This window comes from Megalobrama amblycephala, linkage group LG2 (genome assembly GCF_018812025.1).
Source record: "Megalobrama amblycephala isolate DHTTF-2021 linkage group LG2, ASM1881202v1, whole genome shotgun sequence".
NCBI classification, from domain to species: domain Eukaryota; kingdom Metazoa; phylum Chordata; class Actinopteri; order Cypriniformes; family Xenocyprididae; genus Megalobrama; species Megalobrama amblycephala.
Window position 1 is genome coordinate 11036576 of NC_063045.1, and position 24443 is coordinate 11061018.

The 24443-nt window shown below is 35.3% G+C and overlaps 3 protein-coding genes across 6 annotated transcripts in view; 2 read left to right on the forward strand and 1 right to left on the reverse strand.

The window, feature by feature from the left end:
* LOC125263588 overlaps positions 1-24443 on the forward strand; it is a 378279-nt gene that overhangs the window by 30127 nt on the left and 323709 nt on the right. The gene's annotated exons all lie outside the window — the stretch shown is intronic.
* On the forward strand, positions 482-23137 carry LOC125263582. Of its 4 annotated transcripts, none has more exons than XM_048182631.1 (6): positions 482-657; positions 887-1216; positions 1604-1918; positions 2974-3099; positions 3194-3255; positions 7724-9031. In XM_048182631.1, exons 1-6 carry the CDS (start codon positions 609-611, stop codon positions 7772-7774), a joined length of 933 nt encoding a protein of 310 aa, XP_048038588.1. In that variant the 5' UTR covers positions 482-608; the 3' UTR covers positions 7775-9031. The 4 variants fall into 4 exon arrangements, with proteins under 4 accessions (XP_048038588.1, XP_048038590.1, XP_048038589.1 ...); XM_048182633.1 differs by lacking the exon at positions 3194-3255 and adding an exon at positions 4047-4053 and having other exon boundaries at positions 7731-9031; XM_048182632.1 differs by lacking the exons at positions 3194-3255; positions 7724-9031 and adding an exon at positions 22731-23137.
* LOC125263591 lies at positions 11703-15361 on the reverse strand. The gene is made up of 4 exons (XM_048182649.1): positions 15180-15361; positions 12919-13248; positions 12206-12529; positions 11703-11874 (listed from the first exon to the last, which is right to left on the reverse strand). Exons 1-4 carry the CDS (start codon positions 15226-15228, stop codon positions 11723-11725), a joined length of 855 nt encoding a protein of 284 aa, XP_048038606.1. The 5' UTR covers positions 15229-15361; the 3' UTR covers positions 11703-11722.

Sequence of the window (24443 nt, forward strand, 5' to 3'; positions counted from 1 at the left end):
ATTTTGATTATCAAAGATGGGTTTTCAGGGATATTGACTATAGGGGGATTTTCAAATAAACAAGTGCATATATTCAAAGACTTCAGATATACCAATATGGTGCACTTGTATTACTATGAATGGGAGGGAGTGCAACCCGAAATATCGCAGAAAAAAATTCAGCCTTTTAAATAAAGGAGAAGCTCCATTGCCATAGGTTAGGCCCGCTATTTCTGAATTAAAAAACAACGTTTAATGGAACAGTTAATGTTAGATTTTGACTAGATTTCTAGATTCTAGCTGAGACTGTATTATAGTTTTTGTTGTTGTTGTTTGTTTTTTGTTTTTTAAGACGGTATTATATTGATATATTGTACAAATATGCTTTTTCGTCACATATAATTTTATGGTGAAATGAATTAGTTCTTCAAATAATCTATTTAAATTTCTTTAAACGCTGTAAGCGCTGTTATATTGCTGCAGGCAGCGCTATTCGTCATCTCTTCCTCTATGTGAGGAGAGAAGCACTTTTGTAGAGGACATTGTTGTTTATCCGCTTGAAAACACGTTCTCAGCAGCGCTATGAGGACATTATTTATCAGAAATCGTTTGGACATATTTTGAGGAATATGATTTTAAACACTGCTTTCATCTGTCTATGCATTCTGATCACAAATGGTAAGTCGGATTTAATTTCATGCAAAGCGGGCAGAACTGGAACAGCCCAACAACAATAAACACAATGCAAATACATTTTGTACTTTCTAAATGCTTTGTCATTCAAATTGTTGGTTTGTTTTTCAGTTAGAAACACCATATTTAAACTCTTACGACTTAATTTAACAAAACTTCTTCCTTCTTTATTAAACAAAAACAGACAGTATTCCTTTGTATTAATGTGTTTCAGGTGTGTTTTGTGTTGAGGATGAAGTGAAGTCAGTGTCAGTGATGGAGGGAGAATCTGTCTCTCTAAACACTGATGTTCAAGTACAGAGAGATCTTCAGATACAGTGGACATTTGGACCTCAAAACACTCGAATAGCTGAAATCATTAAAAGGGACCAAATGAACTATGTATTTGTCACTAATGATGGGATATTCAGAGACAGACTCCAGATGGACAATCACACTGGATCTCTGACCATCAGAAACACCAGATCTGAACAGACTGGACTTTATGAACTGACTGTCACCAGCAGTAGAAAAACACTGAAGAGATTCAATGTTACTGTCTATGGTGAGTAAACTGAATCATCTCACAAATGCTATAATTACTACTTATTATTTTGTAATTATAGACTGAACTGAGCGTTCTGAATAAGTTTAATTAATGCAGAATTCAAATGGTAATTCAATTAAAACGCCCAAAATTGCAGCCAAATTGTCCTACAAATTGTCAAAACAAGAAATTAGATGCACAATAACTGTTTAAATGGTCAATTAGTGTATTAGTGTAGATATGGGCATTTCATTTCTTTCTCAACCTTGCATTTATATGTTTGGTTTCTTTTTGATTATTTTTGCAAGAAAACATCTGCATCATGTTATTTTTGTTATTGATTTCTGATAATAATAATAATAATAAAACTGAGATAAAACCTACATGTTTATTCATGTTTTCCAGCTCCTCTGCCAATTCCTGTCATTTCCAGTAACTCTTCAAACTGTTCTTCATCATCATCATCATCAAGATCAGTGTCATCAGTGTCCAGATGTTCACTGGTGTGTTCAGCTGTGAATGTGAGTCATGTGACTCTCTCCTGGTACAAAGGAAACAGTTTATTGTCCAGCATCAGTGTGTCTGATCTCAGCATCAGTCTCTCTCTACCTCTGGAGGTGGAATATCAGGATAAAAACACCTACAGCTGTGTGATCAACAATCTCATCAGAAACCAGACCAAACATCTCACAGCCAATGGACTCTGTCACTCATGTCAAGGTATGTATTATTGATTGTAATATTTTGTAGGTTTATCTTTGTGAGCTGTAACCTGAACACATGTCAGTATTTTTGAATAATTTTTTAAACTGTGTGTTTTGTGTGCCTATTAGGGCTTACATTACATTAAAGGTGCTAAAGAGGTTCTTTTTGTCGACTGAGTTTTTGAAATTAGTGCATGGGTAAGAACAACCCCCCTCCTTCACAGCTCATTTAGAGGGAACGCCTCCCAAAACTCGTGCACGAGAGTGTTTAACACCGGCATTCGCTGTGTTATTAAGCCGGGCACACATTTAACGACTAGCTAAAACATTCTGACTGAGCTCAACATACAGCGATTGTTTCCTGCTCCTGAAGCAGATTTATATACTTTCACATGGAATTTGAACACCGACTGTAATCGCAGACTGAAAGCAACTGGCTCTGACTGGACGCGTTTGAGCGCGATCAGTCATAAGTATCAATTTACATTCATAGTCGGCCTTACAATTGTTAAGTGTGTGCACGACTTAAAGCCGCGCACACACTTAGTGGATTCATTATGTCGGACTCACCGCAGGTAACTCATAATCTGCAGTTGTTACTCCTGTCTCCTGACAAAAACATTGCATGTGGCGCCTGTGGAGTGTGGAATGTTACTAGAGCGCGCAGCTGCGCGTCTCTCACATGGATCGTCATGGCAGTGATTGACAAGCCAGAGGGCCAATCGTTTACGCTATGGCTGATGTTTTTAAGGCCCTACCTCGTGCACAGATGATGTATATTAATATTATTACTTTCAGTGCACCTAATAAATAGTCTTTTATCAGTTAGTAAAGACAGTTTCAAGTAATATTGCAAAAATGTAGAAAACAAAACATCCTCTTTAGCACCTTTAAACATCTGGTGTTAAAACACTCTGAACAAAGGCAGGTCAGCATCATGTCAAGCTCAATAGTTAAGAGTTTCTCCAGTTGTGTAATGGATTAATTTATCACCCTGATCTGATTCTTGCGTCTCATCAGACTGGAAGGACTAATGTAAACTCTGAAACGTTTTCTGTTTGTTCATTACAGAACAGAGTCACCGTTCCTATACTATACCAGTGGTAGTTGGCGTGTTGTTATTGGTGGTCATGATTGCTTTTTTTGGAGGGATTGTGTTCTGGCACATCAAGAACCGTAGACAAGCACCACAAAGCGGCAAGTATTACTGCAGTTGAAATGGGTCTTGTGTATCATCATTTCAGGTTTATGTATAATTTTTACAGTTAAAATGTGATTATTATTAAAACAGTTGAAAGTGAAGAAATACATTATGCTACAACAACATTCTTTGCACGTCATTTACATCATAAGGTAAGATACGGTACTTCTGTGTGCGTTTGTGTCTCGCTGCCTGCCTGTACGAAGCTCTGCACCAGTTGATCCATCATTCACGATCAAATGAAATCTCACTGCCTGTCTGTGCTTGCTTGTTTCTTATCATAGCCTAAGCAAAGATTCTGCTACGTTCAGATGAATTATAGATGATGTTGGCTTTAATGCTAGTGATTCATTTAAAGATGTCATCTGTATCACAAGCATGTGAACACCTCTATAAGTATACTTAAAGGTGCTCTAAGCGAAGTCACACGTTTTTATGCCAAAACATTTTTTGTCACATACAGCAAACATCTCCTCACTATCCGCTAGCTGCCTGTCTCCTGAACACACTGTAAAAAAACGCGGTCTCTGTAGTCGCCACAAGCTCCAAAAACCTCAATAAAAACAAACTGGTGCAGCCTGGACCACTAAACATAATAAACATGCTCCAGCCAATAACCGACAAGCAGCGTCAATACGCAAGCTACTTACATTTTAAATGCGCGTTCATGACTGTTTCAGGAAGCACGGATGGGAAAGGAGGAGGAGGAGGGAGGGTCTAGCTAGCCTCTGTTTTGTTTGACAACACTTCGAACGTCAACAGGAAGTTACTCCACCCACACAGCAAAAACTGCAGTGTTAAATTAACTCTCCTGGGAGTATGTGTGAGACCATACTCAAGAGTGTTAAAGTGTTAAAATAAGAGTGTTAAATGAACACTGAAGCGGTGTTAAAGTTAATGAGTTAATTAAGTGATTAACAGTGATGATTGAGCATTATTGAAGACACCTGATGATAACAAGCAGAATCACCAAAGGAGAAAATCACAATTTTTAAGCCACCATCATGGAGATCTGCGTTTGCTTTAGTTGAGCTCTTGACCCTTGACTTTTTAAAATAAAATTTTCTTTGGGCTGTTTTAACTGAGTTATACCATCCAGACAAGCAAATTTAAAAGATGATCAGGTGGTGTTGGTTATGTTTTCACATAATCATTATTTGATCTGAATCACTGAACTCATCTAGAGCCCAATCTCTGAGTTAGATTCACATTATTGATTACAGCAGCACTGTGATTCTACAGCACAAGATCAACTTTTTCAATATAATCTGAAGGATTTCTCAAAAGTTGTTCTGATTTTAAAAAAAGAAGTTCATTTAGGCACACACAGACATCAAGTATCAGCCTGTGAATCTCAACAACGGTGACAAGCAACATATTCTGACAAACAGATCAACTCTGAACATTAGAAAACAAGCTACTAAAAAGTCGCATAAACACAACAATATAAAATATGAGAATAAAAGAAATTACTAAGACAATTCAGCTCATAATTTATTCATGCAGCAATGCATGATGTGAGCCGTGGATGAATTTTGATTGGTGGCACCCAGAATGCACTGCAACATGCTTTATTATTCTCACCATTGTTGAGATTCACAGGATGATTCTTGATGTCTGTGTGTGTGTCTAAAAGAACTTTTTTTTTTTTTTTAAATCAGAACAGCTTTTGAGAAATCCTTCAGATTATATTGATAAAGCAGATCTTGTGCTGCTGGAATCAATAATGTAAATCTAACTCAGAGATTGGGCTCTAAATGAGTTCAGTGATTCAGATCAAATAATGATCATGTAAAAACAAAACCAACACTTGATTATCTTTTCCATTTGTTTGTCTGGATGTTATAACTCAGTTAAAACAGCCCAAACAAAATGTTACTTTAGAAAGTCAAGGGTCAAGAGCCCAACTAAAGCAAACACCGATCTCGATGATGGTAACTTAAAAATTGTGATTTTCTCCTTTGGTAATTCTGCTTGTTATCATCAGGTATCTTCAATAATGGTCAATCATCACTGTTAATCACTTAATTAACTCATTAACTTTAACACTTTTCAGTGTTCCTTTAACACTCTTATTTTAACACTTTAACACTCTTGAGTATGGTCTCACATGTACTCCCAGGAGTTAATTTAACACTGGAGTTTTTGCTGTGCAGGATCGCTTAGAGAGCCTTTAATAGGGTTTGGCTATTTCATCTACACCTCTTACTATGTTTTCAAATCTTTACAAATCTGACTGGATAGGAATAGATTAGGACAAATACCTCGGCAGCAACAGACTGAAAAAACAGCAGTTTGTCAGTTAACAGAAGAAAAAACCTGCTCTACCTGTGATTCCAAATCCCTTAAAGAAAAGAAGCCATATATTATGGAAGCTTGTTTCCGTCACGGAATAAAACTATTTAAAAGATAATTGAGACTTTTTATCTTACAATTCTGACTTTTTTGTAATTGTGAGATATAAACTCACAACTGCAAGTTATAAAGTAAAAACTGCAAGATATAAACTATTTTGACTTCTTTTCTCAGAATTGTGAGACATAAACTCAAAATTTAGAGATGTAAAGTACCTTTTTTTTATTCTGTGGCGGAAACAAGCTTCCATCATATATACTCTGAGGAATAAATGGTTTAAAAAAATAATGTCATTTACATCAACATGTTTTTGCATTGTTGTAAATTTCCCTGTAGGTTACTGTAGTGATCAAACACCTGCTGTTTGTACTTGCCAAACAGTGACACAAAATGTCCACATATAAATAATTTAACCATTTTTAGTTTACTTGACTGTTTATATTTATGTTCAGATATGGATGTTTTGTGAAGATCAGACAGGACACAATTATTCTAATCACTTTTATCAAAAATAGATATAATCAATATCAAGCTTCGTTGATATTGATATTCAGTGTTCAGTGTTTTCCTGCGGAATTGGACTTTTACACTGTTACTGCGGGTTGTTTTTCATGTCCACGGGTTAAAGTGACCCCAAATAACATGTTATTTATGCAGATTTTACCCTCTGGAGTGCAATTTTTACTAGGGGCACCCACCTGAAATGCAATTGGGCTAGTTTTGAGTAGTAATTGGGCGAGTTTTGTTGTGAATACCTGGTAACCCTGTTATTTTATGTAACTTATAGAGATGCTGTTTTACTCTTTTTGATTGAGCATCAAAAATGAGACTTTGTTGCTGTTGTCTTTGCTGCTTATATTGTATCATGTCTAAAATCTTGTGATTTGTGAGTTGTTGTTTTTTTGTATCTTCATAGTGTATACTTGCATGATTCCACATCAGTGTGCAGATCATGTCATATATGTTCCAGATTGACTAGATGCATGAAAACTTGGTTAATTTTTCATAGACATCTCAGTTGTGAGATGTTCTGCTACCATTTTTTTTTTTTTGTCATTTGTCAGTTTGGACGGATGCGTGAACCATCTTGTTCAGGGATTTGGATTCTGATTTTATAGGAAACACCATTGTTAGGCGTAATTTTCCTCAGAACTTCCTCTCAAATATAAAAGGACCATTCACTGAGCCACAAAAACAGTCATGTTCTGAACTTCTGCAGTCGTGTCACACAAAGAGTGTAGATTCACAGACTGTAATTAAGAGTGACACTGGCTGACAATTAAAGGGATGGATCAACATCTTTTTGGTTTTCTAGAGTCAAGTTATATCAGTCGTCACTGATCTTGAAAGAGAAGTTTCAGGCAAAATGCCAGTTTGGGAGCAGAACATCTTACTTTCAACTTTGTTAATCATAGACTACAGTTTATGATTGATTTTCTGTCTGTAATTTCTTATTTTCTTTCTCCAGTTTTGCATGTGTAGCTGTACGGAAGAGGATTAGGGCCAAGCAATAATAAAAAAAATAAAACCATCTCGAGATTAAAGTTGTTAAATTTCGAGAAAAAAATCAAAATAAAATGTTGAGAATAAACTCATTAATTTACGAGAATAAACTTGTTAAATTATGAGAAAAAACTTGTTAAATTTCAAGAAAAAAGTTGAGATAAAATGTTGAGAAAGTCATTAAATTACGAGAAAAAAACTCGTTAAATTATGAGAATTTAATGTCATTTTTCTCATAATTTAACAAATTTGTTCTTGTAATTTAACGACTTTTTCTTGTAATTTAATGACTTTATTCTCAACATTTTATCTCGACTTTTTTCTCAAAATTTAACGACTTTTTTTCTCGTAGTTTAACGAGTTTATTCTCAACATTTTATCTCGACTTTTTTCTCTAAATTTAACGACATTTTTCTCATAATTTAATGAATTTGTTCTTGTAATTTAACGACTTTTTTCTCGTAAAGTTTATTCTCAACATTTTATCTCAACTTTTTTCTTGAAATTTAACAAGTTTTTTCTCATAATTTAACGAGTTTATTCTCAACATTTTATCTCGACCTTTTTCTCGTAATTTAACGAGTTTTTTCTCGTAATTTAATGAGTTTATTCTCAACATTTTATTTCGACTTTTTTCTCAAAATTTAACAACTTTAATGTCGAGATGGTTTTATTTTTTTATTATTGCTGGGCCCTAATCCTCTTCTGTAGTAGCTGTGGTATCAGTGCTGTTCCTGATTTTATTTTTGTGTTTTCTTACAGAAATGCAATGAAGAAGATGACATAGTGTACTCAAGTGTTATCGTGAGCTAAGGAGCAAAATTACTTATAATATTTTGTCAACAATAATTCAGGTTTACTGCAGTATAAAGCAGTGTTTCTCAACTGGTGGCTCATGACCCAAATATTGCTCAGAGGGAAGCAATACATGCAAATATTTAAATGGTACTAATCTTACTGTAATCATAGATACTGTAAGTGAAATAGTTTGGAAGGACAAATTATTTTGAAAATGGATGAATTTAGAAACTAAAGGTTTCATATTTAGCCTATTTAATGTTAATAATGAATATGCAGCTCATAGCATTACTATAACTTAACCCATAGTATAATTTCTAGTATTATTACTTTGACTTTAGTATTATTAAGCATTTCTGATGTAAAATTTGGGTCTGGAAATGAAACCAGTTGAGAATCACTGAAGCAGAATGTAAAAATGTATTATTTTTTAGTTATTTATTTGCACGCTGCCATTTTATCATGTGATTGTCAGTTAACATGATCTGTGAAAGAGTGGAGTCAAAAACAGCTTCATAATCCCACAAGAACTGCCTACGGAGCTTAAAAACCTGTCTCGACCTGAAATGAATACTTGAGCTTGTGCTACAGCTGCCTTAAAACAAGCGACAGTGTTTGTGCATTTCACTGTATTTCAGCATTATTTCATGAACACTGTGCTGAGTGGAATTCAACACAATAAACACTTTATGAAGCTTTTATTATTAAATCACTTTTCTTACACTTTTTTTCCTCAAACCTAAAACAATCTAGTCCCTGATAGCTTGTAATGTATCAAACCCCAAATTACACAAAAAAAAATTATGAATTGAATTCTTCAAGTTAACATATGAAAACCAGCTTGCTGTAATCTAACAATCACTTCAGAAGTTACTGAAGTATTCCTGCATGACAGGACATGTTTCCTCAGGTTTGGCTCTTCTCCAAGGCGGGAAAACTGGAATGTTTTCTGTCTTCATTCTATAGGTATTACCACCTCCTGTCTGGATGTAATTTGGGCATAGTAGGTGGAGCTAGAAGGTCCAACTACACTCCATAACTCTACCCCTCCACCCATTAGATACACAGAGGTGGAGCTGGACTAGGTCAAGGTCAACCCATGACGTCTAGAGAGGTGGAGCTGGATGTGAGCACCACATGTCCAAATGGTTTGTTTATAAGGTCAACTTGAGGGTCTTCACCTAGGCTCCTCCCACTTTGAGGTCTCTGGGCTGCAGCATATGTCCATCATCGAGGTCAGGGTTTGTTTTAGTTGAGCTCTTGACCCTTGCCTTTTTAATATTAGATTTTGTTTGGGCAGTTTTAACTGCATTAAAACCAACCAGACAAGCAAAGTTAAAAGATTATGGTGTTGGTTATGTTTTCACATAATTATTTGATCTGAATCACTGAACTCATTTAGAGCCCAATCTCTGAGTTAGATTTACATTATTGATTACAGCAGCACTGTGATTCTGCAGAAGATCAGCTTATACAATACAGAATATTTAAAAAAAAAAAAAAAAAAAAAAAAAAAAAAAAAAAAAAAAAGGTGTCATCAAAAAAAAAAAAAAAAAAAAATCTTTTAGGCACACACAGACATCAAGTATCAGCCTGTGAATCTCAACAACGGTGACAAGCAACATATTCTGATCAACAGATCAACCCTGAACATTAGAAAACAAGCTACTAAAAAGTCACAGAAAAACAGCAACATTTTAATAGTGAGAATAAATGAAATTACTAAGACAATTTAGCTCATAATTTATTCATACAGCAATGCATGATGGGAGCCATGGATGAATTTTGATTGGTGGCTCCCAGAATGCACTGCAACATGCTTTATGATGGCCACCACTCTTGAGATTCACAGGATGATTCTTGATGTCTGTGTGTTTAAATGAGCTCTGCTTTTTTTTTTTTTTTTTAAATCAGAACTCTAAAAAAAAATTGTATTGTAAAAGCTGATCTTGTGCTGTAGAATCACAATGCTCCTGTAATCAGTAATGTAAATCTAACTCAGAGATTGAGCTCTAAATGAGTTCAGTGATTCCGATCAAATAATGTTTATGTAAAAACATAACCAACACCACCTGACCATTTTTTAACTTTGCTTGTCTGTTTGGTTTTAATGCAGTTAAAACTGCCCAAACAAAATCTAATATTAAACAGTCAAGGATCAAGAGCTCAACTAAAGCAAACCCTGACCTCGATGATGGTAACTTAAAAATTGTGATTTTCTCCTTTGGTGACTCTGCTTGTTATCATCAGGTGTCTTCAATAATGCTCAATCATCACTTAATTAATCACTTATTTATCTCATTAATGCTTCAGTGGGTGGAATAAAAATATGGCAGGACTTTTACTTTCTGACCCCTGGAATGTCCACCTCTGCCTTTTTCATCCACAAAATGAAAACAGTTTAAAATCATTCTGTTTACTTCATTATTTTTCTTAATCTAGTAAAAGAGTTCATGCATGGGTCAGAGTTTGCATGCAGGTGCTTACATTTTTCCGTCAAGTTTGTTTTTACAAATCACAAATTTTGAGTAAGAAGTGGCGTACAACCCTTTCTGGGCATGTTTTGTGCATATATATGCAATGGTTATAAATGAGGCCCCATCTGGAGGAGTTCAGTAAGACAGCACATAAAGGGAGACCAGGGGGCGACGCTCTCCATTCGAACATCTGTGCAATGTTGCTCTTTAGTTGACAGTTGACTTGTTTTGGTTATCTCTATCTCTGTTGTGTAGGCTTAGTGTCATCCTTTAATTGAAATATAGCCTAAATGTGCAAATATGGCCACTGATACAGCTGTACGTCTGATCATATGTGTACCTTTTGAAAGGGTTCAGTCCCTGTGATGGCTTTTGTAGGCCTACATTTTTTTTAAGAGTGCTGTACCATCAAACACACCCAAAACACACTTAATATTTCTTATAACTATATATAAATATTTATAAAATAATATTTGAAATAATATTTTGTACAGTTTTCTAACATGTAAAGCATCTGCTTATAAGAGAATGGGGGTGGAAACATTGCAGTGTTTCCACCTTAAAGAAGAGCCAAACCTGTGTAAACATGTTGTTGTAATGCTGCAGTCCTGAAATATGGTAAAATGTGTAATATGTGTCACATTTATCAGTTGTAGTTAATACTAAACCTGAAGACACTGTTCTCAACAAAATATTAATACTGGCACAGTTCTGTAAGTGGAGAGAACTAGCTAGACTGTACACAAGATACTAAAACACCAGAAATTTACCATGCACAAGATTAAAATGTCTTTTCACTTTTATTTATATAGCACTTTATATAATACATATTGTTCAATCAAAGCAACTTCATAATAATAAACAGGAAAATAACGACAAATGATGCAAACTTAATCAAATATAAGACAAATTAAATTTTTTGTAAACCAGCTCTTAAAAATTGCAAGTGTCATTATTGTCTTCTACTCCATAAAGTGAATAAAATAATGTGAAAAAATATGTTTAATCACTTCTATGCCTTCACATGGATTTGTGCAATATTTATTAAATAATCAATAGTTAGGTTTAAAAAAAAAACATTGATGTGCAAAGCAAATATATTATGAACTAAAGTACTGAAATCAAGATATTTTTAAGGACAGATTATCCATGAGTTCAGGAATTACAACAGTGTCAAACGGAAATAAGTCCCTGATTAAAAAAAAAAAAAAGTTTTATGTCTGTCAATAAAGGTCTTTCAAAATACAACTGTCTGACTTCTTTTTTTTTTTTTTTTTCACAAAACATTCAAAGTATTAAGAATCTGACTTTATAACTTGCAATTGTGAGTTTATCTCTAACCATTCTGAAAAAAGAAGTCAGAATTGCACATTATAAAGTCAGAATTGTGAATTTATATCATGCAATTTTAACTTTATAACTCACAATTGCAAGTTATATCTCACAATCAAAAAAAAAGTCAGAACTGTGAGATAAAAAGTCACAATTATCTTTTAAATAGTTTCTTTCTTTTTTTTTTTAGAACAGGTTTATGGTTCTTGATGTGCCAGAACACAATCCCTCCACAAACTGCAATCATGGCCAGCAATAACAACACACCAACTACCACTGGTATAGTACAGGAACGGTGGCTCTGTTCTGTAATGAACAAACAGAAAACAGTACACAGTATACATTAGTCCTGCCAGTCTGATGAGACACAAGGAAAGAGATCAGGGAATTAATCTATTACACAACTGGAGAAACTCTTAACTATTTAGCTTGACATGATGCTGACCTGCCTTTGTTCACAGAGTTTTAACACCAGATGTTTAATGTAATGTAAACCATAATAGGCACACAAAACACACAGTTTAAGAAATTATTCAAAAATACTGACATTGTGTTCAGGTTACAGCTCACAAAGATAAACCTACACAATGTTCCAATCAATAGAGGTCAGAATACTGTAATCTTAGTGTTGATGTACCTTCACATGAGTGACAGAGTCCATTGGTTGTGATATGTTTGGTCTGGTTTCTGATGAGATTGTTGATCACACAGCTGTAGGTGTTTTTATCCTGATATTCCACCTCCAGAGGTAGAGAGAGACTGATGCTGAGATCAGACACACTGATGCTGGACAATAAACTGTTTCCTTTGTACCAGGAGAGAGTCACATAACCCACATTCACAGCTGAACACACCAGTGAACATCTGGACACTGATGACACTGATCTTGATGATGTTGATGATGATGGTGATGAAGAACAGTTTGAAGAGTTACTGGAAATGACAGGAATCGGCAGAGGAGCTGGAAAACATGAATGGACATGTACGTTTTATCTCAGTATTATTATTATTAGACCTCAATAACAAAAATAACATGATGCAGATGTTTTCTTGCAAAACTAATCAAAAAGAAACCAAAAATGTAAATGCAAGGCTGAGAAAAAAGAAAAAGAAATGCCCGCATCTAAACTAAGACACTGATTGATCATTTACACAGCTATTGTGCATATTATCTTATTTCTTGTTTTGACAATTTGTATAACAATTCGGCTGCAATTTTGGGCATTTGAATTGAATTGCCATTTGAATTCTGCATTAATGAAACTATTATTCAGCAGACTCAGTTCAGTCTATAATTACAAAATAATAATTAGTAATTATAGCATTTGTGAGATGATTAAGTTTACTCACCATAGACAGTAACATTGAATCTCTTAAGTGTTTTTCTACTACTGGTGACGGTCAGTTCATAAAGTCCAGTGTGTTCAGATCTGATGTTTCTGATGGTCAGAGATCCAGTGTGATTGTCCATCTGGAGTCTGTCTCTGAATATCCCATCATTACTGACAAATATATAGTTTATTTGGTCCCTTTTAATGATTTCAGCTATTCGAGTGTTTTGAGGTCCAAACCTCCACAGTATCTGAAGATCTTTCTGTACTTGAACATCAGTGTTTAGAGAGACAGAATCTCCCTCCATCACTGACACTGACTTCACTTCATCCTCAACAAAAAACACACCTGAAACACATTAATACAAAGGAATACTGTCTGTTTTTGTTTAATAAAGAAGGAAGGAACGTAGTAAGTTTTGTTAAATTAAGAGTTTTTTTTGTTAAAGGAAGAGTTTAAATATGGTGTTTCTAACTGAAAAACAAACCAACAATTTGAATGACAAAGCATTTAGAAAGTACAAAATGTATTTGCAATTGTATATTTATTGTTGTTGGGCTGTTTCAGTTCTGCCCGCGTCGCATGAAATTAAATCCACTTGGGTAAAGTTGCTTTTATATTCGCACATTCGGACTTCTGATAAATTCAGAAGTTTATTTCCAATTTATTTCCAATAAATGTGCAATAAATTAATGTTTGAGAATTTTAAGCAGCGACATGATATTGACAACCAACGATTGTCAACTTACAACACTTGTGAATGTCCACTGAATGTCCAGTGCGACATCATATAGGTAGACGCCCTATTGGCCGCTGGGCGCTGAGATTTGCGGCCGCCATCTTAGACCGGTCGTACTCCTAAGCTGCGTCCCAATTCGCCTACTTATGCTACGTCCTAAAAGCATTTACTGTTTTTGTAAAGAAAAAGTACATACTTGTGAGTGTGTAGCAGAAGAGTATGAAAGCTTTGGGACATACTACCTCGTCATAACTGCGTCTTTAACGGACGTTCTGTCGCTTATTTACGCAACCTGTAACTGTTTAAACTACCCTGCCAATCATCTTGTCACAGTTAAAATCCTCCACATTGAATTAAATTTATTTTCCTACCGTTTCGGAGAGAAATGTAGTCGCCCGTTGATCTGCCAAGCCTTTCATGCAGAGAACTCTCCTCATCTTTGCATAATGATGCATTTAAAAGTTAATGACCAAACGCATCGTTATAAAAGTTCACAATACTGTTGCAGATGAAATATAATGTGGATAACATTTAATAAATATCTTTTCGTCAGGTTATATTGATTATGACAATTCTTGAATAATTATTCAAGCCCCTTTATTAACCGCTCTGCTTAACCATCGGACCTTGCAAGTGTTTTCCACATAATTTACTATTCAGATCAGAAAGAAGTTCGAAAGCACTTGTTAGAATGCGCTCAATGCACGAAACTTACTTTTAGCGTTAGGTAACGTTAAGTGCCTATTACCAACACAATCCAATCTGAATTTAATACATACATCGACCGGACATAATAACTGTTATTTGTGTTTGCGCACGTGATATCGAAGCAATGTATACACACATGACGGCAAAGCGCAAATCGAGTTACCCCTCCCACTTCTGCTAGCTGAGATATCTTATTTTACTGCAACTATCTGTTTCTGCTTCTTATTTTGATTTTGGACGTCTGGTCACTTTATATCTTATATCAGAATATTATATAACTGTTAAGCCTACTATGAATATTAAAATACACTGAACAATGTGTCCTGTATCATAGCTACATGAATAACCTTTGCAGCAAAAAAAACCCCGCGTCAAAATCAGTTAGGTATTCAGTGAGATATGATTAATTAAATGCGCTGACAGCTCATTGCACCTGTCAAACAAGTTACACTGAGTGGACCTGGCGACCGATCCAAGATGGCGGCTCCACGGCTCGTCCGTGCCAATAGGCAGTAGCGTTCGATAGGGCGTCTATGGTCCAGTGTAGTACTTCGGTAAAGTTGGTTTTATATTCGCACATTCGGACATCCGTATTCAATAGCCTTGTTAATCACACTACATTGGACATTCAGTGGACATTCACAAGTAAATATGCCTTTAAAATATGCCTTTGCCTATTTTTATCGACTGTGAAAAATGTTGTAAGTTGACAATCGTTGGTTGTCAATATCATTTAGGGCCTGTTGCACATTTATTGGAAAGTCTGAATTTATCAGAAGTCCGAATGTGCGAATATAAAACCAACTTTACCCAAGTATTAAACTTGACTTACCATTTGTGATCAGAATGCATAAACAGATGAAAGCAGTGATTAAAATCATATTCCTCAAAAGATATCCAAACGATTTCTGATAAATAATGTCCTCATAGCGCTGTTGAGAACGTGTTTTAGAGCAGATAAACGACGATGTCTCTTCAAAACTTCAGTGTTTCTCCCCTCAGAGAGGAAGAGATGACGAATGACTCTAGCGCTGCCTGCAGCAATATCCCAGCAAGCAATGTTATGTCTATTAGACGTCTAATAGCCGTCAAAACATAGCCCGGCCGTCTAGGCTAAAACAAGGCAAAATTTGGGCTGTCAGTGAAAATCTAGACGTCTAACCATAACCCAAAAATAGATTAGTCATCAATTAGACGACTATTAGACAACTACATATATATGTCTAATAGACGGTGAATATGAATCTAGGCTAAAATAAGGCTGAATTTGGGCTGTCAGTGAAAATCTAATAGACGTCTAACCATAACCCAAGAGTAGACTAGTCATCAATTAGACGACTATTAGACAACTACATATTATGACTAATAGACGGTTAATACAGCTCTAGGCTAAAATAAGGCAAAATTGGGGCTGTCAGGGAAAATCTAATAGACGTCTAACCATAACCCAAAAATAGACTAGTCATCAATTACAATACTAATGAATGATTACATCTATACATGAAATAGACAACAAAATAATGGCTAAAGGATTCTTTTCACTTAAATATAACAGGTTCTCATAAATGACAATCCGTCCAAACAAATTAAATATAAAAGGTTTTATTTAAGAACTCAAGATAATACACAATGATAAAAAATAAATAAATACAATTTTACAAATACAATACAAATAAACATTAAAAGAAAATTACAACGTGTAACATAATAAAAATATAAAACATTGACAAAAAAAACCAATATTTTTTGGTTTATAAAACAACCTGATTAATTTTCAGTTCCATAAATTCCATGTTTTATGTAAAGCACTTTGAATTACCTTGAACATTATTGTTGAAATGTGCTATACAAAATAAACTTGCCTTGCCATATCAAAAACTCATATTTTTCTTTCATAATGATCAAAAGATTAATAGATATAGGCTACAAGGCTTCCATAACAAATAATAGTAGGGTGCACAGGTTTCATGTTTACCCCCTTGTATTTAGATAATTACAGAGTTTTAGGGCACAAGGAAACACTACAGTACATGTGCACAGAGGTGGACATTCCAGGGGTCAGAAAGTAAAAGTCCTGCCATATTTTTATTCCACCCACTGAAGCATTAATGAGATAAATAAGTGATTAATTAAGTGATGATTGAGCATTATTGAAGACACCTGATGATAACAAGCAGAATCACCAAAGGAGAAAATCACAATTTTTAAGTTACCATCATCGAGGTCAGGGTTTGTTTTATTTGAGCTCTTGATCCTTGACTGTTTAATATTAGATTTTGTTTGGGCAGTTTTAACTGCATTAAAACCAAGCAGACAAGCAAAGTTAAAACATGGTCAGGTGGTGTTGGTTATGTTTTCACATAATCATTATTTGATCTGAATCACTGAACTCATTTAGAGCCCAATCTCTGAGTTAGATTTACATTATTGATTACAGCAGCACTGTGATTCTACAGCACAAGATCAGCTTTTACAATACAATTTTTTTTTAGAGTTCTGTTTTTTAAAAAAAAAAAGCAGAGCTCATTTAAACACACAGACATCAAGAATCATCCTGTGAATCTCAACAGTGGTGGCCATCATAAAGCATGTTGCAATGCATTCTGGGAGCCACCAATCAAAATTCATCCATGGCTCCCATCATGCATTGCTGTATGAATAAATTATGAGCTAAATTGTCTTAGTAATTTCATTTATTCTCACTATTAAAATTTTGCTGTTTTTCTGTGACTTTTTAGTAGCTTGTTTTCTAATGTTCAGAGTTGATCTGTTGATCAGAATATGTTGCTTGTCACCGTTGTTGAGATTCACAGGCTGATACTTGATGTCTGTGTGTGCCTAAAATTTTTTTTTTTTTTTTTGTGATAAGGACAACTTTTAAAAAAAAAAAAAAAAATCTGTATTGTATAAGCTGATCTTCTGCAGAATCACAGTGCTGCTGTAATCAATAATGTAAATCTAACTCAGAGATTGGGCTCTAAATGAGTTCAGTGATTCAGATCAAATAATGATTATGTGAAAACATAACCAACACCACCTGACCATGTTTTAACTTTGCTTGTCTGCTTGGTTTTAATGCAGTTAAAACTGCCCAAACAAAATCTAATATTAAACAGTCAAGGATCAAGAGCTCAAATAAAACAAACCCTGACCTCGATGATGGTAACTTAAAAATTGTGATTTTCTCCTTTGGTGATTCTGCTTGTTATCATCAGGTGTCTTCAATAATGCTCAATCATCACTCAATTTATCACTTAATTATCTCATTAATGCTTCAGTGGATGAGATAAAAATATGGCAGGACTTTTACTTTCTGACCCCTGGAATGTCCACCTCTGCATGTGCATGTATGCTAATCTAACCACGTTTTGCTCTGAGTCTGCACTGTTACCCGCTAAAATGTCACGGTTCCTACACATAATGTACATAAATAATAAACACATGTCAAAATGAAAAACACAGATACTTACAAGACCAAAAGCAGGAAAGAATTTGCTTTAACATTTGCTGTTGCTTGCTCTCCGTCTTCAACAGTTGTAAAATGCGGAAATGTTTATCGCGAGATCTGGCAACAGTGATCGAGAGTCAACGTTCAAGTCTCGTGTTGCCAGTGGTCATGTCTCAGGATAGCCACAGTTGCCATCTAGCGGTTGAGAATTGTAAATTTTTATTTAACTTAAAGGGCACCTATTATGCAAAATTCACTTTTACATGGTGTTTGACCATAAATGTGTGTTGGCAGTGTGTGAGCAAAACCACCCTAGAATGAGAAAAATCCACCCAGTGGTTTTTTTACAATCTCAATAATTCATAAGCACTGTCTCAGAACGCCCTGTTCTAAGATTGCTCTCACTGTGACGTAGAATTGCGCTAAGCCCCACCCACGTGGTTTGATTGACAATCTGGTTTTGGCATAGACCCCGACCTCGGTGATCTGTCAACCATCCTCCATTGTTTCAACGACAGCCGGTAATGTCTCCTAAGAAAGTGTTCTGTTGTGGGATGTAATAATGAATATAGTAGTTTTCACTTACTTCCGACATCAGAGCCACTGAAAACGCAGTGGATGGATTTTATTTACGAAGGAAATGCGCCACTCAAAATTCCAAAATACGTTTATGTTTGCGCGAATCATTTTTTGACTGACTGTTTTGAGAACGAGGGTCAATTCAAAGCAGGTCTTGCTTCAAAGTTAATCCTCAAGTGTGGATCGTTGCCTACTGTTCGCGATCCAACGTCACCTCCAGAAGAAGTAAGTGTATTTAATGTTTTTTGAGCAAATAGTCATTTCAGTCGATGTCAGCCAGTTCAATAACAAATGCGTCTGAAGTTGTTGTCGTCGTCGTAGAATGTCTGTGTATATAATTTAAACCTTGTTTGTATAGTGTGTATCCACACGTATATATATATTTTTTAAAGATATTGTATTAAAAACTGTGTATGTTTACTTAGCAAACGTTATCACAGTATTTGTGTTTGTAGTTTCAAAAAAATGCGCGAACGTTATCAGTGTGTGTGTGTGTGTGTGTTGCACATCCATAATTGCAAAGGGGACGCGATTAAAACTCTAAGTACATAAATGTATCAAATAACCATTCAGAGACGTCCTGCTCCATTCTCAATTGTGTTTCTTCTGCCGGAGTCTCTTCATCATCTGGGTCTGATTCCGGTTCAAACATGTACGGCTGAATGCATCAAAACAGCGGGTCTCTCACTCTCAGCCATTCTGCTTCTACCAACTGTTTATTGCCATAGGTATGCAAGTTACGCCCTCATCCAAAGGCAGGGCGGGGATATGCAGCTCATTTATATTTAAGGTGGTATACACCAAAACAGCTCTTTTTAAAACAGGCCCCAAAAATGACATTTTCAAATGGTTATAATAAATTAACTGTGGGGTATTTTGTGCTGAAACTTCACAAATACATTCTGGGGACACCCAAGACCAATATTACATCTTGTAAAAAGGGGCATAATAGGTGCCCTTTAAAATTAAATACAGTCATATATGTGTGTGGTATATAATTATAATTAATATATGGCTTGGCTATATATATATATATATATATATATATATATATATATATATGCATATATATGATATCATAGAATGTAGGATTGTGTGACAGCAAAAATATGCTGTTTCAAATGTATACTTGCATATAAATGTATATTATACTTGCATATAAATGTATAAATGCAAGTATATCAAGAATCCCACAAGCTGTGTGGTCGAAAATGACAACACTATTTTGGTTACACTCATTGCTGGTCTGAATCAGGGCTATAGCCAAGCCGTAAAAACTAGACTATAAATTGCCTCGATTTTGCCGGGTGGACTAAAAGCAGACTACACATAGCCTATCCAATTCAGAGCTAAATCGTGACTACATATAGACCATGTCATGAAATGCCACTTTAATCTTGTAGAAATCGTTGACATTGTGAACATGGTGAGATATCAACCATCGCAAGCACTTCCTGTCCAAAAACTACAATAAATCAGGATTGACTATAGGTGGGCTACAAATAGCCGGTCTGACTACGAGCTAAATTGTGGCTACGCACAGCCTACACAATATAACATGTCAGAGATGTGAAACCAAACACCTTGTAATCACTGTTGACTTCACTTACATGATGCAATATCATACAACTCGCAAGTTATTTTGGCAAAAACGACATGTAACCAAAGGAAAGATTATTTTGGCTATAAGTGGGTTACACATAGCCGGACTATATCGGGTCTATAGTTAACCGAGACGGTGAAATGACGGCTATTGCTTGCTGGGATAACAGCGCTTACAGCGTTTAAAGAAATTAAATAGATTATTTGAAGAACTAATTCATTTCACCATAAAATTATATGTGACGAAAAATTATCTTTGTGCAATATATCACTATAATACCGTCTCAAAAAAAAAAAAAAAAAAAAAAAAAAAAATTACAGTTTTAGCTAAAATCTACTAGAAATATAGTTAAAATCTGTCATGAACTGTTTCATCATTATTTTTTTGTTTTAAATGCAGAAATACCGTTAAAAAATAACATAGGCTATTTTCAGGCTGGACCACGCTGTTAGACCTTGCCAGGCTTTTTTACAGAAAAATTTACTGTTGATTGTAGTTATTTACTGTAATCTACAGTATGTTACTGTAAAGATACCATGCACTAAATTAAAACTTGTGTTACCTCATTTCATTTGCAGAAACTGGCTGCCTCAAATTGCAAATTGCATAAATGTACAAACTAATATGCTAATAACACGCATACTATTACTACAAACTTACTTCATTAAAGTTAACTAAAAACATTTTAGATAAAGAGATTTTCACTGCATCAGCAGCAACACAATCACCATCTGTTAAATAAAACACCATGCAGCAAATCACCAATGTCCATTGATCTTCTCCTGAACCTAAGCACAGGCTCTACTCTTCAGCACAATGGTGACCCACAAAACTCAATTTTACAGTAAACTACTGGCAACAGTGTTGCCAGTATATAACTGCTTTAACTTACAGTTTGTTACTGTTAAACAGAGGTGGGTAATCCAGGGGTCAAAGAGTAAAAGTCCTGCCATATTTTTATTCCACCCACTGAAGCATTAATGAGATAAATAAGTGATTAATTGAGTGATGATTGAGCATTATTGAAGACACCTGATGATAACAAGCAGAATCACCAAAGGAGAAAGTCACAATTTTTAAGTTACCATCATCGAGGTCAGGGTTTGCTTTAGTTGAGCTCTTGACCCTTGACTTTTTAATATTAGATTTTGTTTGGGCAGTTTTAACTGCATTAAAACCAACCAGAAAAACAAAGAGAGAAGATGATCAGGTGTTGTTGGTTATGTTTTCACATAATCATTATTTGATCTGAATCACTGAACTCCTTTAAAGCCCAATCTCTGAGTTAGATTTACATTATTGATTACAGCAGCACTGTGATTCTACAGCAGAAGGTGAACTTTATCAATACATTTTTTTTTTTAGAGTTCTTATTTAAAAGAAAAAAAAAACAGCTTATTTAAACACACAGACATCAAGAATCAGCCTGTGAATCTCAACAGTGGTGGCCATCATAAAGCATGTTGCAATGCATTCTGGGAGCCACCAATCAAAATTCATCCATGCCTCCCATCATGCATTGCTGCATGAATAAATTATGAGCTGAATTGTCTTAGTAATTTTCTTTATTCTCACTATTAAAATTTTGCTGTTTTTCTGTGACTTTTAGTAGCTTGTTTTCTAATGTTCAGAGTTGATCTGTTGATCAGAATATGTTGCTTGTCACCGTTGTTGAGATTCACAGGCTGATTCTTGATGTGTGTGTGTGTGTGCCTAAAACTTTAAAAAAAAAAAAAAAAATCTGTATTGATAAAGTTGATCTTCTGCTGTTGAATCACAGTGTTGCTGTAATCAATAATGTAAATCTAACTAAGAGATTGTGCTCTAAATGAGTTCAGATCAAATAATTATGTGAAACCATAACCAACACTTGATCATCTTTTAACTTTGCTTGTCTGATTGGTTTTAATGCAGTTAAAACTACCCAAACAAAATCTAACATTAAAAAGGCAAGGGTCAAGAGCTCAACTAAAACAAACCCTGACCTCGATGATGGTGGCTTAAAAATTGTGATTTTTCTCCTTTGGTGATTCTGCTTGTTATCATCAGGTGTCTTCAATAATGCTCAATCATCACTCAATTAATCACTTATTTATCTCATTAATGCTTCAGTGGGTGGAATAAAAATATGGCAAGACTTTTACTCTTTGACCTCTGGATTACCCACCTCTGCTGTTAAAATACATTTTGTGGGTGTGTCTTTTTATCTTACACCTTTAACCCTGTCAACCCCACAGGAACATCCTCTAGTGTCCACACTACAGAGTAAAAGTAACATTGATGCTGTGTTGCAGTGAGATAATTAAGTTAATATTTAAGTGATGATTGAGCAAAACAAAACCACATTGGTTCAGTGCATGTGTAGACCCCTATCCTATAAACAAGACCACAGCAGGGCCCATATTTATCAAGCCTCTAATATTTGCTCACAAGAACAAGTCAAGTCATCTTCATTTATATAGCGTTTTTCACAATACAGATTGTTTCAAAGCAGCTTCACAGTGATAATAGGAAAATGAATGGACAGAGATTGTTTTGGCCTTACAGCAGCTCTTAGAAAAAGTTATTATTGAGCTGAAGTAAGTTTTTGATTTAATCACATTCCAAAAAGCAACCTCCATTTCAACAATATTAATCAAAGACCACTGTTTATAATTTGTTATTTTCTGAAAGATTCACCTCTTTCTCCAGTTTTGCATGTGTAGCTGTGGTATCAGAGCTGTTTCTGATTTTATTTTTGTGTTTTCTTACAGAAATGCAAAGAAGAAGATGACATAGTGTACTCAAGTGTTGTGATGAGCTAAGGAGCAAAATACTTTTAATGTTTAGTCAACAATAATTCAGGTTGACTGCAGTATAAAGCAGTGTTTCTCAACTGGTGGCTCATGACCCAAATATTGCTCAGAGTGAAGCAATGCTACATGCAAATATTAAAATGGTACTAATCTTACTGTAATCATAGATGCTGAAATAGTTTGGGAGGACACATTGTTTTGAAAATGGTTGAAAGCATTACTATAAATATAACCCATAGTATAATTTCTAGTATTATTACTTTGACTTCAGTATTATTAACCATCTCTGATGTAAAATATGGGTCTGGAAATGAAACTAGTTGAGAACCACTGAAGCAGAATGTAAAAATGTATTATTTTTTAATTATTTATTTGCACAATGTCATTTGTGCAAATCGTATTATTATCGTATTATTGTCAGTTAATATGTACCTTAATGACCTGTGAAAGAGTGGAGTCAAAAACAACTTCATAAACCCACAAGAATGAAGCTTAAAAAACCTGTCTAGACCTGAAATGAATACAGCTTGTGCTACAGCTGCCTTAAAACAAGCGACAGCGTTTGTGTATTTCACCATATTTCAGCATTATTTTATGAACATTGTACTGATGTTACAATATGTACCAGTCGGAGATGGAATACAGCAGAATGTGGTCTTTATTGGAACACAAGCAGAGGTAACAGTGCACTGAGGTGAGTTAGCAATGGTTGATATGCAGAATGCTGATATAATCGTTAATGATACTGTCCTTGTAACTTGCAGGTTGAAGACATGGATGCCCAGATGGAGTTGCTGGCAGACAACACTCACACACAGCACAGGAACACAGGAGGGAGTTCGGAGACACAGGAGACAGGTAAGTATCAACAGGAGTCCTTGAGGTAAGTATCCTTAATGCAAACAAGACCGGACAAAGTGCCTGTGTGTGTGAGTGCCTTTTGAAGTGCTGGTGATGATGGTAATGAGGTGCAGGTGGCGGTGATTAGTATTCGGGAGATGGTGCGCGCTGTGATTGGATGGTGCTGGAGCCTGGTGTGTCTGTGACAACTGAGTGGAATTCAACACAATAAACAATTTTATTTCACTTTATGAAGCTTTTATTATTAAATCACCTTTCTTACACTTTTTTTCTCAAACCTAAAACAATCTAGTCCCTGATAGCTTGTAATGTATCAAACCCCAAATTACACAAAAAATTATGAATTGAATTCTTCCAGTTAACATATGAAAACCAGCTTGCTGTAATCTAACAATCACTTCAGAAGTTACTGAAGTATTCCTGCATGACAGGACATGTTTCCTCAGGTTTGGCTCTTCTCCAAGGCGGGAACACTGGAATGTTTTCTGTCTTCATTCTATAGGTATTACCACCTCCTGTCTGGATGTAGTTTGGGCATAGTAGGCGGAGCTAGGAGGTCCAACTACACTCCATAACTCTACCCCTCCACCCATTAGATACACAGAGGTGGAGCTGGACTAGGTCAAGGTCAACCCATGATGTCTAGAGAGGTGGAGCTGGATGTGAGCACCACATGTCCAAATGGTTTGTTTATAAGGTCAACTTGAGGGTCTCCACCTATAGGCTCCTCCCACTTGGAGGTCTCTGGGCTGCAGCAATATGTTCTTAGCATTCTCTGGCTGGCACATTCTTTTCATGCTGGAGAACTGT